This window comes from Pan troglodytes, chromosome 13 (genome assembly GCF_028858775.2).
Source record: "Pan troglodytes isolate AG18354 chromosome 13, NHGRI_mPanTro3-v2.0_pri, whole genome shotgun sequence".
Taxonomy (NCBI): domain Eukaryota; kingdom Metazoa; phylum Chordata; class Mammalia; order Primates; family Hominidae; genus Pan; species Pan troglodytes.
In genome coordinates, this window is record NC_072411.2 from 92,726,242 (window position 1) to 92,742,994 (window position 16,753).

At 36.8% G+C, this 16,753-nt stretch overlaps 1 protein-coding gene across 16 annotated transcripts in view; it reads left to right on the forward strand.

The window, feature by feature from the left end:
- Nucleotides 1–16,753, forward strand: part of NAB1 (NGFI-A binding protein 1) — a 44,066-nt gene that overhangs the window by 13,627 nt on the left and 13,686 nt on the right. For all 16 annotated transcript variants that reach the window (XM_063791384.1, XM_063791385.1, XM_063791392.1 and 13 more), the window contains 2 exons: nt 7,968–8,101; nt 10,728–10,779. In XM_063791384.1, the coding sequence (XP_063647454.1) occupies nt 7,968–8,101; nt 10,728–10,779 (186 nt within the window). The remainder of the gene's footprint in view (nt 1–7,967; nt 8,102–10,727; nt 10,780–16,753) is intronic.

Sequence of the window (16,753 nt, forward strand, 5' to 3'; positions counted from 1 at the left end):
CCGTAAAGAATTATGGAATGACTTATTGTTAAGCCCCTCTTTTTTTTTTTTTTAAGCTAAAGAATCAGCAGTAGTCCTACAGCCTGGCTAAGTACAGTCTGTTTTATAGGTGTCAGATTGTGAAGAGAGTGAGGGCTGAAGCTTAGAACCACACACCTTGCTGGTGTTTGGCAGGTGCCAAGGGACAAACCCAGAGATGATATCAGAAAAAAGCCAGCAGGCAGTGTTGCATCTATCGTAAGGGGTGTTAATAGATAGTAGGTGGTAAACTAGGCAAGCAGTGTGCCCCCAATCTTAAATCAGTGAATGGATGAGGAGAGAGCAACTAAAACTTGGGAACAGCAAGGCAATAGAGAATGTAGAAAGTTGTAATACTCAGAAATGTAAGCAGGTAGATAATTTGGCATTACAGAATATTTGTCAGCAGATAGCAGCTTCCAGTCAAAGAGCTCTAGAAAGATAGGAAGGAGAAGAGGAGAACGTAGTCAGCGGGTAACTGTAAGCTGAGCAGAAGAAATTCTGCAGGAATTGGGGTGCTGAGCAGGTTACCAAGATAAGTACCCAGGCCTAAAGAATAAACAGTGATGCCAAGCTTAGGTCAGTTTCCATTATAGTGCTGAGAAGTCAAGGCTGAGTGTTTCAGAGGAGGCCAGCAATTTCACCTTTGAGAGAGGAGGAATGCTGACTCTGAGAACCGCATAAACGTGGTCACATTATTAAGTTAGCTTGTTTTATTCTGAACTCTCAATCTCAGAATTCATAGATTTCAGCATCTAACACTTGAAATGCTGGACTTTTCCTTCTGATGATTTTTAAAAATGAATTATGGTAGTCTATTTCTTGAGTCAATTTTGGTAAGTTACATTTTTCTAAGAATATCCATTTCATCTGAGTTTTCAAACTTAGTGGCGTAAAGTTATTTATAGTTTTTTAAGACCTAATATTGACCTAATATTGATTTTACACTTCTCTCTCCTTAGCCCCTGACCAACCTTGCCAAAGGTTTGCCAATTTTATTCTTTTTCAGAGATCTGCAAACTAGGGTCTGTGTGCCCAGTCTCACTCACCTCCTGTTTTTATAAATAAACTTCTATTGGCACACAGCTGGGCCTATTTATTTATGTACTGTTTGTGGCTGATTTTGAGCTACAATGGTGAGTTAAGTAGTTGTGACACAGGCTGTTTGGCCCGTAAAGCCTAAAATATTTACTCTCTGGCCTTTTACAGAAAAAGCTTGCCAACCTCTGATCTTTTTGAAGAAGCCACTCTGGGCTTAGTTGCTATTCTTGCTTGTGCTGTACACGTGTATATATTTGTCTCCTCTCTTAGTTATTTTATTGTTCTTATCTAACTTAATTTGGGTGCTTAGTTCATTAATTTTTAGTCATTCTTTTTCTAATATGAGCAATTAAAGTATAAATTTTCACTATGTATTGATTCAGTGTTATTCCCAAAGTTTTGTTATGAGGTTATTTTATTATTTTTCAATTTTAATTATTTTTATGATTTCTGACCATGTGTTATTTAAAAGTGTTTATTTCCAAATATGAGTAATTTTTTTTCCTTATTTTTCCTAATGATTTCTGACTTAATTACATTGAGGGCAAGAAAACATGGTTTGTGTGATGCCAACCCTTTAAAATTTGTTGAGAGTTTAGTTATGATTCATTTTGTGGTCTGTGTTTTTTACGTTTGGAAATGATATCTTAAGCAGTTGTTAGTAGAGTGTTCTATATGTGTCTGTTCTAACAAGCTTATTAACTCTGTCATTCAAATCTTATATTCTTAACTATTATTTTGTCTGCTTGCTCTGTCAGTAAAAAAAGAGTTGTGTACTAAAATTTTACTGATTGTAGTGTTGTCTGTTTCTCTTTGTATTACGCAGTAATCTTATTAACCTTTAATAATGTATTTTGCTTTAAAAAGCTATTTTCTTTAATGTTGATATAAATACATGAGCTCTCTTTTTGTTAGTCATTGCCTATTACATCTTTATATCTTTTTTTTTTTTGGAGACAGGGTTCACTTTGTCACCCTAGCTGGAATGCAGTGGTGAGATTACAGCTCACTGTATCCTCGACCTCCCAGGCTTAGGTGATTCTCCCACTCAGCCTCCTGGGTAGCTGGGACCACAGGCATGTGCCACCACACCTAGCTAATTTCTTTCTTTTCTTTTTTCCTTCCTTCCTTCCTTTCTTCCTCTCTTTCTTCTTTCCTTTTTTTTTTTTTTTTTTTTTTTTTTTTTTGTAGGGACGGGGTTTCCACATTGCCCAGGCTGGTCTCAAACTCCTGGGCTCAAGCGATCTATCTGCTTCAGCCTCCCCAAGTGTTGGGATTACAGACGTGAGCCACCACACCTGGTCTATTCCTTATTATATCTTTATATCATCCTTTTATTTTCAGCCTTTCTGAATCCATGTTTTATATATATCTTTTATAAATACTGATCAGTTGGTTTTTAAAGAACCCAGTCAGACATTCTTTGTTTTTTAACTGGAATATTTGGTCCATGTACATTTATTTTATGACTAATATTTTGTATTTTTTTCCATTATTTTATTTGTATCTCCCCTGTAGCCCTGATATACTTTCTGTACAGATTTATCATCTGGGATTAGCTTCCTTCTATCTAAAGCTCATTTAGGATTTTCTTAATGAAGGCCTACTGGTGGCAAACTCTGTCCTTCCCTACTTACTAGAAAATATCTTTATTTTGCCCTCATTTTTAATTACTATTTATTTGGGGTATTAAATTCTATAATGTTAGTGGTTTTCCCTTAGTAATTAAAGATACCTTTGTGTAAATAGCGGGGCGTGGTGGCGGGCGCCTGTAGTCCTAGCTACTCGGGAGGCTGAGGCAGGAGAATGGCGTGAACCTGGGAGGCGGAGCTTGCAGTGAGCCAAGATCATGCCACTGCACTCCAGCCTGGGTGACAGAGCAAGACTCCGTCTCAAAAAAAAAAAAAAAAAGTTAGTGGTTATTCTGCTATTTATTGTGTACTTTTAAAATCTTGTTTCTGTCCAATTCTCCTCTCCTGATTCTCAAGTTTCGTGGTTATTTTTACTGTACTGCTTTTTAGTCGTATTTTCAAATCCCTTTGTTTCTTCAAATGAAGTCTTTGAGGGTCTGATTTTGCTGTCTGTTGTTTCTACTAGTGTTCACTTTTGTTCCCTTGTTTCTTTTGATGTTTTATGATTTATGTGAATTCATATTTCTTGGAACTTTAACTGTGAGAACATTTAGAGTCCCGGGAAGAAAGTGAATTCCCTAGAGGTTATTTGCTTTTTCTTTTTACTGGGCATCTGGGGACATTACAAATCTAAGACCCTATGAAAATAAATTCTCAGCCCACTTAGTGTGAATTATGGTTGATTGGGGGTTATGAAATCTCAAGAGAGTATCTTCTGTTCTCTCCCAGTCATTACTAGGGTTCAAGACAGATAATTTTCTTTGCATTCTCCTGGGGGTACAGGCGTATTTCTAATTCAGCCTTACATTGGGTGTGTGTGGTGAGGTTTCAGCTTTATGGAGGAGGCATCTTAGACTCTTCAATTCTGATGGGCTGTGGGCTTTGCCTCTTTTTTCCTTCCCATTCTCCTCAACCCCATGAGGCCATGAAGATTGAAACTCAAGCTCATCAAGTTTAGCAACTGTCCCTAACTTAAACTTCTTTGAGGTACTGTACTCATTCATTTTGGCCTCAATGTCCTTATTCTCATCAGCTCATTGAGCATTTAAAAGATGATCCCCTCCCTATTTTATTTAACATTTTTAGTTTTTTTTTTTTCTGAGAGGGGCCAGTAATGGTACCTAGCCCTCCCAGTGCTGGAAATGAAAGTCCTGATTGCCTTTTGAGCCTCCCTATCACACAGTTGTTCACAGTGTTTTTGTACCAACAGTACTTAAAGTCACAATCATTTAATTGTTGGAGATTATAATTTTAACAACCTGTAAAGAAAGTTTTTTTAGGAATCAGTAAACCACTCTTCTTCAGGATAAAGATAACTGTAGTAAGTCCAGTTTTTAAGTCCAGTTATAAAAGATAGCTAACTTCAAGAGGCCGGGCATGGTGGCTCACGCCTGTAATCCCAGCACTTTGGGAGGCCAAGGTGGGTGGATTGCTTGAGGTCAGGAGTTCGAGACCAGCCTGGCCAACATGATGAAACCCCGTCTGTACTAAAAATACAAAATAATTGGCCGGGCATGGTGGCACATGCCTGTAGTCCCAGTAACTTGGGAGGCTGAGACAGGAGAATCGCTTGAACCCGGGAGGCTGAGGTCGCGCCACTGCATTCCAGCCTGGGAGACAGAGTGAGACTCCATCTCAAAAAAAAAAGAAAAAGGAAGCGAACTTTAAGAAATCTTTCACATAAAGACATGGTGGAATTTTGGTATTTTGGGCCACAAAAAGAGGAAATGGAGGAAATAAGTAAACCAGTAAGGGAGAATATCTTGTTACTTTATCCTTTTAACAAAATTAGAGTATTGGCATTCAGAAAAAGCTAACAGTGCTGCTGCAAGTGACGGGAATATTTTCATATTTTCCCAACTGCTTGGGGATATTTTCATTTTTCTTTTGTAATTATATCATGATAGTTATTGATGTGTTCATTATTAGCAGCTAGGGAGCATGAAATCTAGGTAACTCTGACAGAACACGTGTTTTTAAGGGAGAGGCTTCATGAATCAGCTTTTTATTACAACTCGGGGGTGAGCTAGAGTTACTTCTCCAGCCTCAGTTTTTTACCAGGTTCCCTGAGGGCCTGGAGTTTAGTCTACTTTTTTGGTTTGTGGGAGCCTGAATTCAGTGACAGTGAATGCATTATGTTTATTTTTCTTGGTTTCTGGAAAGGTAATAGAAGGAATACTAGAATATTGTTTTCAGTTTATGTTGAAAAGTTATTTTCTGTGTTTGTGCATAAGCTAGTACCTCTGAAATGTTGTCAAATAAAACGTCTTACTGAAAATCAGAGGTTTCGTTAGTAATTTAGATTTATTAATATGAAAAATAAATCGCTACATAAAAAGCTATTTGAGAATCCTCTTCAAGGTCATTTAGCTACTGCCATGCTGAAACTGAAGTTGATTTATTTTGAAAATCATTATTTAAAGTATACATTTCACTTTTAACTCCAATAACATTGTGCCTTTCAAAGGCACTTAGGGGAGGAATTTATCTATTGATGACTCTTTAGGAGGAGTGGAGAAGGCTGAAAATAAATTCTTCCTTCAATTATGCTTTCATATTCAGCTATGGGTTTAAAACAGGAGACCTGGGTTTATTGTTATAACTTGCTGTCAGTGGCCAAATTAATTGTCTCAGAACAAATTAATATAAATTACAGTTATAAATTTGGGGAGGAGGATGTTAAATATCTATATCATACCATGTACCATAACACATTCTAGATGGTTTAAATACTTAGGTGGGAAAAGTAAAACGATTAGACTAAATTATGGAGCATTTATATATTATTAGAGTAGGAAGAGATTTTCTTTGCCTGTCACCCAAGGCATAGAAACTGTTTGGCTAATGACAAACTTAAAAAAAAAATCCCATTACATATGATGAAGAGTTAATGCTGTTAATAAAGAATTCCTGAAGTTCTAAGAACATGAAACATTGTAATGAGTCAAAGATGTAAGAAAAAGCTTTAGTTTCATAGTCAAAGGGATGCAAATTACAACCAAATGCTGTTTTAGAAATATAAAATTGGTAAAGTTTTAAAAAGATAATAACTAGTGTTGGTCAAGATTGTAGGAAATGGACTCATCATGTAATTATTGACAGCATTATGATTTAGAGCAACTTTTCTGAGGGTAGTTAGGTGGAATGTATAAATTTCTTAAAATTTTAGTATACCCTGTGACCTAACTGGTCTATTTGTAGGAATTTATTGCAAAGAAATAATTGGATATGTGTGCAAAGGTACACATTTAAGAATCTCTTATGCAGCTTTTGTTAAAATAGTCCATGGAAAACTGGAGGTAGTTTGATGTCCAGAGCGAAGGTAGTTTAAATAATATATGGTTGTTTTCTACAATGGAATATTGTATGTGTGGGTAGTAAAAGTGATATTATAAAGGATTTTTCAATTCATTCATCAGTCAACAGATATATATTGAACTTCCAGCCCATGCCAGATGCTAATGTAAACAAGCCACGTCTCTGCCTTAATACATCAGTAGAAATGAAAAATATAGCATATGTAACTGAAAAAAGTAGATTACAAATTTGTATGTACATATATACTTAATGTTTATATGTACACTGAAATATTGGAATAATGTATATTAGAATATTGTCATTCTGGATGGAATGATTGCATGCTATTTATTTTTGTTTTCAAAAATTTTAAGTAAGAAAAATTATTCTAAATAAAGATGAGATGCCTGGGTAGGGAGAAAGGGTGACTACAGTAGTCCCCTCTTATCTGTGAGGGACACATTCCAAGACCCCCAGTTGGATGCCTGAAACTGCAAATGGTACCAAACCTTATATATACTGTTCGTCCCTATACATGCATACCTATGATAAAGTTTAACTTATAAATTAGGCACAGCAAGAGATTAACAACAATAACTATTAATAATAATAAAGTAGGACAATTAGAACAATATGCCAGCATTACTGCTCTTGCACTTTGGGGCCATTGTTGAGTCAAATAAGGGTAACTGGAACATGAGTACTGAGATATCAGAAGAGTCCATCTGTTGACTGAGATGGCCACCAAGTGACTGACAGCCAGGAGTAAAGACAGTGTAGATACACTGGACAAAGGGATGATTCATCACTCGGATGAGACAGAGTGAGATGGCACACAGTTTAAAACTTATGAATTGTTTATTTGTATAATTTTTCATTTAATATTTTTGGGTCCCAGTTGACCACAGGTAACTGAAACCTCAGACAGCAAAACTGTGGGTAAGGGGGTACTGCCGTACCTGATTTCTTATGAAAAGAAAACAAGAGTTAACACTAACCACAACCTTATGCCAGGTGTGTCTCCTCATCTACATCTTGTTAGAGCCTTTTGGGATAGTGATATTATCCCATTTTGCCTCTCAGAATACCAAGTACCAAGCCTCTCAAAAGTTTTGCATGTCCAGAGTCACAGCTGGTAAATGATGAAGCAGGACTCTCCTCAGGTCTGTCTGCCATCACGTCCCATTTTCTTTTTGCTAATCATCATGCCTTGGCTAAGTACATCTTTTGCATATTAAAAAAGTCTGATATACCTCTTGACAGTTTCCTATATCTATTGACAAAATTATGTGAAAAAATTTCTAGTTTGTTAAACAATTACAGATTTTGTGTTTAGGGTAACAAAATTTTAGTACAAAGTGTTTGGTCAACTAGCAACTCTATATTGGCAATATTTAATAATTACTGAATTATGAAAGGGTGGTAGAATTAGATGGATCTTAGAGATTAGTCCAACACCTTGATTTTCCAATATAGCCCTAGTATATGATAACTCTGTTTTTTACTAAGTGATTTGATAAATGTTTAAAATCATATGGTCTTGATTCCTTTTTAAGAATTTTCATGTCAGTTCATAAAAAATCTGTCAGACCATCTACATTCATTTTTGGTTAGAGAAATGGTGTCAGCAAATCCTGTATTCTAATATTTTGGGTTTTTTTATAAGCGAGTTGCAGAATATTTTTTACTTTTTATTTTCCTTGTTATCTATAAACTCTCCTATCTAACCAAAAAAAGGATATAAATAAATAAAATCAAGATGACTATTATGATTAATTTGGGCTCTGTGAGATGGCAGATGAGTTGGTTTTCTTCTGAAATTCGGCATTAGGCATAATTAGGAATAAATACCATTCTGATTTTTATGAATAATGATTCCATTATATAATGGTGTAACATTCTTATATTTTAAGTGAAACCTTTTGCATTTTGATGAAATTAAAATGTTCTTAATTTTGAAACTCTGTTTTGGATATCCAGCTCACGGTTAATGAAGCGGCTGCTCAACTCTGTGTGAAGGATAATGCCCTGCTGACAAGAAGAGATGAGCTTTTTGCCTTGGCTCGACAGATTTCTCGAGAAGTCACCTATAAATATACTTACAGAACCACCAAGTAAGTATTTAACTAATCGTCAGTATTTTTGCATTGCTTGAGAGAAGTAGAGTTCGAAACATCATCTATTGATAGAATATAAGCATTTCTGAAAAAGTAGAAGTATGATTATTGTTCTATGAAACTAAACAATGCAGTGATTTTGAAAACATTGCCAAGGTGATTTTTGTTGTTTAATTCTCGCTGTTCTCTTTTGAAAGGCATCATTCTCTAGTTACTATAGCATTGTTCTGGTAGTGGTTTTAAACATTCTTCTCTCATACACACACTTTGGTTTTGAGTGTGATGAGGGGATTTAGTCAGACAGCATTTATAGACGTATTTGTACACCCGCTAACTACATGAACTTGTTGAACTCTGAGGAAATAGAATGGTCCTTTTTGCAAGGTGTTTGAATCTGATGAGATTAGCTGAATATGTAAAACGACTCTATTGACTAGTATCTAAGGGAAAATTGAAAGATACTTCTATTACTAGCACATGGGTTATGGAACACAAGTTTGAAATAAAACGTGATGTTAAAAAGCAATGGTGGTTTCAAAATTTAATGTAAACATAGCATATTTTTCTTCACCCTATCCTTACTTAAGCATTGTCTACAGGATAGGACCATTTGATTTTGTTCACTTGATTCCACACAGACCCCGATTTCCAGCCCGCATTGTGTTGTGCCTGCCACTGTTTCTCTGGATGCAGATGACCACTGCATTAGAGTAACTCTAAGTTTTTGTTGAAAATTCACATTCTGAGCACCCTTTCCAGCCCTAATCAATCACATTCTTTGGGGATGGAACTCTGGAATCTGAACTTTCACAAGCATCCCAGAGCATTCTTGTGCATCCTAAGTTTGAAAACCAGCACTATAGGCATTTGCCGTCATTACCATTATTTTTCCTAACTCACAGCAGTTTCATTTTCTGCCCTACGTCAGTACCTACGTATTTATAACTGACAAGTAAAATCATGTAGACTAAGTGAACAGGGTAAGAATATACAGCAACATTCTATGGGATTATTTATAAGGTTTTTTTTTTGGAGTTGTATAATCAAGAGCTGATTCGCTGATTTTTAATTTTCTTCATTGTATTATACACTATTTTCTTTCTGAGTACTTTATTTAAATAATTTTCTTTAATCAAAGTGATACATGTCCACAGTTCAAGAAGTTGTATAACATGTAAGGCTAACAGTGAAACTCAACGGTTCCTGTGCTCTGCCTTCCCGCTTCTCAGCTCCATGTTCCAGAGGCAACTGCCTTCACCGATTTTTAGCCATTTCCTCTAGTATTTACCTTCACCTTTCCGTTTTTTTTTTTTTTTTTTGAGACAGAGTCTTGCTCTGTCACCAGGCTGGAGTGCAATAGCTCGATCTTGGTTCACTGCAACCCCCACCTCCCGGGTTCAAGCGATTCTCTTGCCTCAGCCTCCCAAGTAGCTGGGACTACAGGCGTGCACCACCATGCCCAGCTAATTTTTGTATTGTTAGTAGAGACGAGGTTTCACCATGTTGGCCAGGATGGTCTCGATCTCTTGACCTTGTAATCCACCCACCTTGGCCTCCCAAAGTGCTGGGATTACAGGCGTGAGCCACCATGCCTAGGCTCACCTTTCCTTTAAAGTTAAATGTACTTTAAAATATGTTAACACTTTTACATAATTTAGAAGCCACCTTGGACTCCTAAGGTGCCCTCATTATTTTTTTACGGCTGCATGGTATTGAATTGTGTGGATGTGCTGTGATTCATTTAGCCCCTATTGATGGCTACTGGGGTTGTGTCTAGTCTTTTATTGTAAAACCACAATAAATAACATCATACATAATATGTTTTGTTGATTCTGAGATGTACTTTTTCACATTTTAACAAATCTTTTATATTGAAGTATAACTTGTAGTTGATGGCTTGTCATAGTTTAATTAATTTCATAGTGGTACATGAAATAATTATGTGTCTTACCATTGATGGAGCATCATTTTATATATATATATGTAGGTACCACTGGGATAGGTTTTCCCAGCAGAGAAATTGCTGGGTTAGGGTAAATACATCTGTAGTTTCTGTAGATAGACAAAATGCATTTTAATCTCATGTAGCCATAAACATACATCTTAAGTGGTCATTTTAGTCATTTTATCCTAAATTATTCCTACTGAACCATAAAGGGATATCCTCCTTGATTTTTTTTTCATTATGTGATGATCATTAAATATTTATTAAGTGCTAGGCTGGGCACAGTGGCTCACGCCTGTAATCCCAGCAATTTGGGAGGCTGAGGTGGGAGGATCACTTGAGCCTAGGAGTTTGTGGCTAGTCTGGGTTGAACATAGTGAGACCCCATCTTTAAAAAAAAAAATTATTGAGTGGCTTTCATACCAAAGCCAGAGGTGGTGAGTTCTTAGGTAGTGGCCTTTTAAAATGTATAATTGTATCTATACCTTCCCCTAGTGTTAACTTGGAAATGATGAAAGATCTTTTCTTCATTATTTTAATGTTCATTATGAATATGTCATTTCTGGTGTTGGAGTTTCAGGGTATATGTTTTGGTGGAAGGTTATAGGCTGAGATGCCTTTGGAATAAAATCAGTTACTTTCTCAAGTTTTTTTTTCTCTCTCTCCCCTTTCCCTTAGGTCAAAATGTGGAGAAAGAGATGAATTATCCCCAAAGAGAATTAAAGTGGAGGTATGGTCATATGTTACATTTTCTTATGCTGATAATATTTGCTTTTGTTTTAAGATCAAGCAAAATCTTAACTAGTCAGACAAAAAAGATGGTCCCATAAACTAGTGAAAAATGGCTTTCAATAAATCTTTTAAAAATATAGAATTTTGTTACCTTGAAATACAATATTTACAGTAATTTGAATTAGCAGACCAAGGAAAATTTTTTTAAACTTTTTTTTCACGTAGAGATGTGGTCTCGCTATGTTGCCCAGGCTGGTCTTGCACTCAAAACTCCTGGGCTAAAGTGATCCTCCCTCCTTGGCCTCCCAAAGTTCTGGGATTACAGGTGTGAACCACCATGCCTAGTCCCAGGAAATTCTTAAAAGAAAACTGTGGTGACTAGTCCAGTCAATTTATCAAAGGTTGATTTGCAATTGGTGTTTCTTACAGATTTAAAACTTCACGGGTTAAACCATTCCTTTTATAGTTGTATTTACATCATTAGTCATCAAATACAGAGGAGCTAACTTTTCGTTTCTTTATATTAACTATCTAAGGGAAATGATAATTTAGTAGCTATAAATTACAGAGACTTTACTGTAACTAAAGCCTCTTTTAGAGTGTCACGGTTGAGGCTGCTCTTTTGATTTTAGATTTGCAAGTGGTAAGGTGGGAGTTAAGAAAAACATACTTAGGACTCTCAGAACTATAGAATGGTTTCAGAACTATTGTTTCTTACAAATACTTTTTAAAAAGTCTAGTTTGCAGCAGAGTGGAAATCTGGTCAGGTGGCTCCTTCCTTTCTTTTTGTTTTAGGCAGGGGATGGAGGTCAGTGTTCTCTTAGCCATCCTATTATTTAATTTCAAGTTAAAGCAAATAACCTATGCTTGACCACCCTAAATTTCTGTCATCAGTTATATCTACAGAGTATCTATATGGCAGTAATCCTTTATTCATATCAAAGCCAGAGTTATCTTATAAAAACATAAATCCCTTTCTTGCTTAAATCCTTTCAGTGGCTTTCTACTGTACCTGGAATAAAATCTAAACTTTTTTTTTTAAAGGATCTAAGACCCCACATGATCTGACTGCAGCTTGCATCTCCTACCTTGTCTGCTGCCACACTCTCCATTCTTACTGTGTTCCAGCCGCACTGACTGACTTTCTGTTCCTGAACATGCCAAACTCATTTATGCCTCAGCACTCACTGTTTTCCCCCTACCTAGACTTCTGTTTCTTTAGATGGCTTCAAGTCACAGCCGAGTTTCCCCTGACTTCCCTGCCTCCCTTTCTAAAGGGGCACCCTCTCCCCAAAATCACACTCAGGCTTATTCTCCTGGTTTGTTTTCATAGCATTCGCCAGTATTTGAAACTGTTAGATACTTGTTTTAAATTTATTATCAGTCTGCCCCATTAGATGAGAATAGGTCTCTTATCTGTAATCTGCTGCTGTATACTTAGAGTTTGTAACAGCGTTGCACCTAATAGGCACTTAATAAAATCTATAGAATGAAATAATGAATGGCTGCAGATAAGCATCTTTGACTTATAAACACTTTATCCGAAAGCAGTGGTTCTCAAGGAAGAGAAGTATTTTGTCAAAAACAAAAAGCCACATTAAAAAAAGAAATGTGGGCTGGGTATGGTGGCCCACACCTATAATCCCAGCACTTCGGGAGGCCAAGACAGAAGGATTGCTTGAGCTCAGGAGGTCGAGACCAGCCTGGGCAACATGGGGAGACCCTGTCTCTACCCCCAAAAAAGTACTTATATTTGTAACCTACCTCACTGTTAGCTCTGGAATAATGTTTAAGATGGTTAACTCAGAAAATGTTGAAATTATCTAAAAGGCTACATTGAAAGATGATGTAACTAGTGAGATGTTTTATCTCTTGCTCCCCCAGATAACAGGTAACAGAGGGTCCTTGTGGATTTGGCTGTTAATGACTCACTGCCACTGAAAGGGAAAGGCAGGTGAACATAGAAACTGCTAAGAAGGCATGTGCCATTGGAGGGTTGAGAGGAAAGAAAGCACAGAAACTACCCAGGGGCCAAAAAATTAGTCAGTTGCTAGGCTAGAAATACGTCTCTATCTATTTTTCACCATTGGCCCTAAGTGTGATCATGATTCAGGCTGCTCACATTTAAGCCACACTTGTCTAGCTTTAGAGGTCACTAAATATTGAAAATTGTGATCATGAATCTCATGGACTGTTTGAGCTGCAGTTGTTTCTTGATGAGTTTTATTGGTAAGTCTTTCTGACCCTCTCAGAGGCCTTGTATTTCATTACAGTGCTTTCAGTTTCCTATTAGAAGCACAAAGTGTTGGGCTGTAACATTAGATATGACCTTTCTGTTCCTTTAAATATACTCCACTAGAGATACTTGAGTTATAGTTCTATATGGTTAGTTTATTGGTTTACTGGAGGTCACAAAGCCACTTGAACAGCTCTGGATTCAAAATTAAGATAATCAGTGTTACTTTTCCCTGTGAATAACTCTTCTAACCCTTCCTAAATAAGACAAGTGACAATCGGCCCCAGGCTTCTTTAAATGCTTTTATAGACACTAGACTCTTGATTTCGTTTCCCAGAAATAAGTAGTAACTACACCTTTGAATTTAGGACAGTGGCTCACTTTTTTGTTGTTGGTTTGTTTTTAATTTTGTTCTGTTCCTCTTTCTTAAAAAGCACTTGTGTATTGCAGGTCATCAGTATCTCTTGAACATGTGTGTGTCTTGTGTGTATGTATACCTACACATGTAGATGGTGTAATCCTTTGCAAAATATATAGTATTGGTATGAATCCTTGTCTGTGCTGTACTATAAGTCAAATTTGAGATACCAGAACTATTTCTGGAAGCTGTTATGAGGTAGATAGTACTGGCTGTATAAAGTTACCACTCCCTTAAAACTTTTCACCAAGTACTGGTGCTTTATGTCTACCTTCTATATGGCTTCTGGGGAGAGGGAGAATTTCTGGTATGAGAGGAGATCAGGGGAGACTATTGGGAAGGTGTAATTCGAGCTGGGTTTTTAAAAGAAGGGTAGAATTTCAAAAGGTAGCGATGTGGGGAGGGGATTGGGGTGGCATTATAAAGATAGACTAGCATGGGCAGAGACAGAGGTAAGAAAATACTAAGCATGTTTAGAGAACAATAAGTTTGTCTAGGGAATGTGATTGACACAAAGGACCTCATAAATAAAACTAGAAAGAATTTAGAATTCTTTTAACATACTTTTTCTCTTATTTCATTTGAGTCTTTCTCTTGTGATTCTCAGCTTGTTATTTTCTATTTAAAGAAAGTAATATACAAGGCTGAGCATGGTGGCTTATGACTGTAATCCCAGCACTTTGGGAGGCTGAGGCAGGTGGATTGCTTGAATCCAGGAGTTTGAGACCAGCCTGGGCAACATGGCAAAACCCCATCCTTACAAAAATTAGCCAGGCATGATGGCATGCGCCTGTAGTCCCAGCTAATCAGGAGGCTGAGGTGGGAGAATCACTGCACCACTGCACTCCAGCCCAGGCAACACAGCACAACCTTGTCTCAAACAAAGGAAAAAAAGTTTTTAAGTAACGTACAAATAAACTTAAGCTTAGCCCATTTTAAAGTGTAACAGATTTCTAATTACAAAGCCCAAACTAATGAGACAAGTTTTTCTCTTTTTTCAAATCTTTAAGCGTTCTAAAATCCTTTATAACAATAAGCATACGTGCCAGATTGCTGGCTTTTTCCATCTTAAAAACAATTTTTACAGTGAACAAAAAGAAATGTAATGTTGAGCAGATAAAATAACATCAAAATAATTTGACATGTAAAGGAAAGAGAAACTTTTTTTGCTTGTCATTATTAATGCATTAGGGTACACTAATACAAGTAGTGCTTTGTTCAAGCTCAGTAAGATCTTTCGTTCCTAAATACTGTGTTTTCCTGATCTATACATGAAGGCTTGGGTGGAATGAAGTTATAATTCATTGACTTGTCTGATTTTTCTACCTGGAAAGCTCTTATTTATGTAGTAGGTTGTTCCCCCTTAAAGGATAGTTAGTTACTTATTTGATTTAAAAAAAAATAGCAGTATACACATTGCATAGAAGTAATCAAGATAATCTGTTGTCCTTAAATAGTGTTCCTCCTTACAGGGTATGTTAAACATTAAAAAACAGATTTTGAACTTTAATTCCTAGAATATTTGAGATGGACATGGAGAAAAAGATCGCCTGCTAGCTTAGGTGTGCCTTAGGGAACCTACCATTTGGAATGAAATCTCTAGGGAAACGTTTCTTCAGCTAGTTAGTAAGTGAGGTTGGAATCCTTCTGCTTAGACGGAATGAATAACATGTCCACTGGAACACAGCCCTCTGTGAGTCCACTTTCAGCTGAAATGAAAATAGATTTTGTTTATTCTTACTTATCTTTTGAATTAGATCTAATTAAATCTTCTCATTCTGGGGCAATTGTAAAAATTGCTACTTTGTATTGCTTTTATTTTGTATCAGTCCCTACTAGACATTTGGAATTCATTATCACAAACATTCTTGTCTAACCTATGTGGAGGCTTTATGATTTCCATTTTACAGCCAAGGAGAGACCCAGACAGGCTCAGTATCTTCACCTGTGTTGCCAAACTGCTATCCAGTAGCAGAGCCAGGGCTTCCTATCTATGTCTGATTCCTGAATGTCAAAGCAGTACCACCTTCCTAGGTGCTAATGATTATTCACAAAGCATCTTACCTGTGAAAAAAACACTATTGGGGTTATACCTTTCCTCCTAGTACCGTGTGAAGGGCAAAATGTGTGCAGGACTGGTAGTCTTTGAAAAGGGTGGATAGTGGCAGTTATTATTTTCTAATCCAAGAAATTTTATGTAGTAAACAGTTACAAGTTTTGAGTAGAAAATTTAACAATGTAAATTGCAAACTATTTAAATATAAGAAATTTTCGTTTGATATGCTGATTGTTTATGAGTAAAAACCTTGTGTTGGGAAGATACACAGAGTAAATCAGAAAAATTAGTTTGATTTCCTTATGTCCTACCTATGAAAGAACATATTTAAGGTGGCTTGACAGCTCATTCAAGGAAATGAAAAATCAAGAGCCAAAGTCCCTGGCTCTCTTGTCTTCTCCTAAATTTTTTAAAATGTTAGTTAAAAGTGAATTCAATTAGTAACCTTTCTTTTTCATTAAGAACACATTCAGTTCCATGAACAAATTTGTTATTAACTCCAATGTTATAAGTAACATCTTAGAAGGGAGGAAGGATATATAAAGCTACAGTCTCAGACTTGGTGATGGCAGCTGACTAACTGGACTGAGTGCTGTTTCTCATTTGAGTTTTCTTCATTCGCTGAAATTGCTGGAGACTGGGCAGAGATGGGAAATGACAGCATTCTTGACCCTGTGGGAGTCAGAGGTGCAAAGCATTCAGAGATAAGTGGATGAAAGAAATGAGATTTGTTAATAGAGCCCAGGAAGTCAGAGAACTGGGGCTTGAAGAAGAAAGACCTAAAGGAAACATCTGCTAGCAGTTCCAGCAAGGTGGGGGTGGGAGAGCAAGGAAGGGGGAGGAAAGAGGTTCAGAATATCCACCTACGCTGCTACTAAGCCTGTTGAAAAGAAAGTTGGTCTAATTTGACGTAGACTCTTCCCCTCTGGATCAGAAAAACAGAAGCATTACAATATGCTATTCATACAGAAAGTGTGATTAGAAAAAAGGAAAATGCACATGTGGGGTTGAGAACATCTGCTGTAACAAGTCATCTAGAGACAGCTAAGCAGTGGCTTTAAAGCAGCTTGCTAGTGTTCGGCAGAAAGGATGAGGAGGCATGGGGATGGAGACCAATGGGATGAGAGTAATTAGGTCATGCACCAGCCTCCATCCCATAGCTTTTATTTTCTCAGTGATCAGACCCAGAGTCTCGTCAGCAAGGAAACACTGTGATTAATGGCGTCAGCCAAACATATGACATGGAGATAGATTGCTCATAG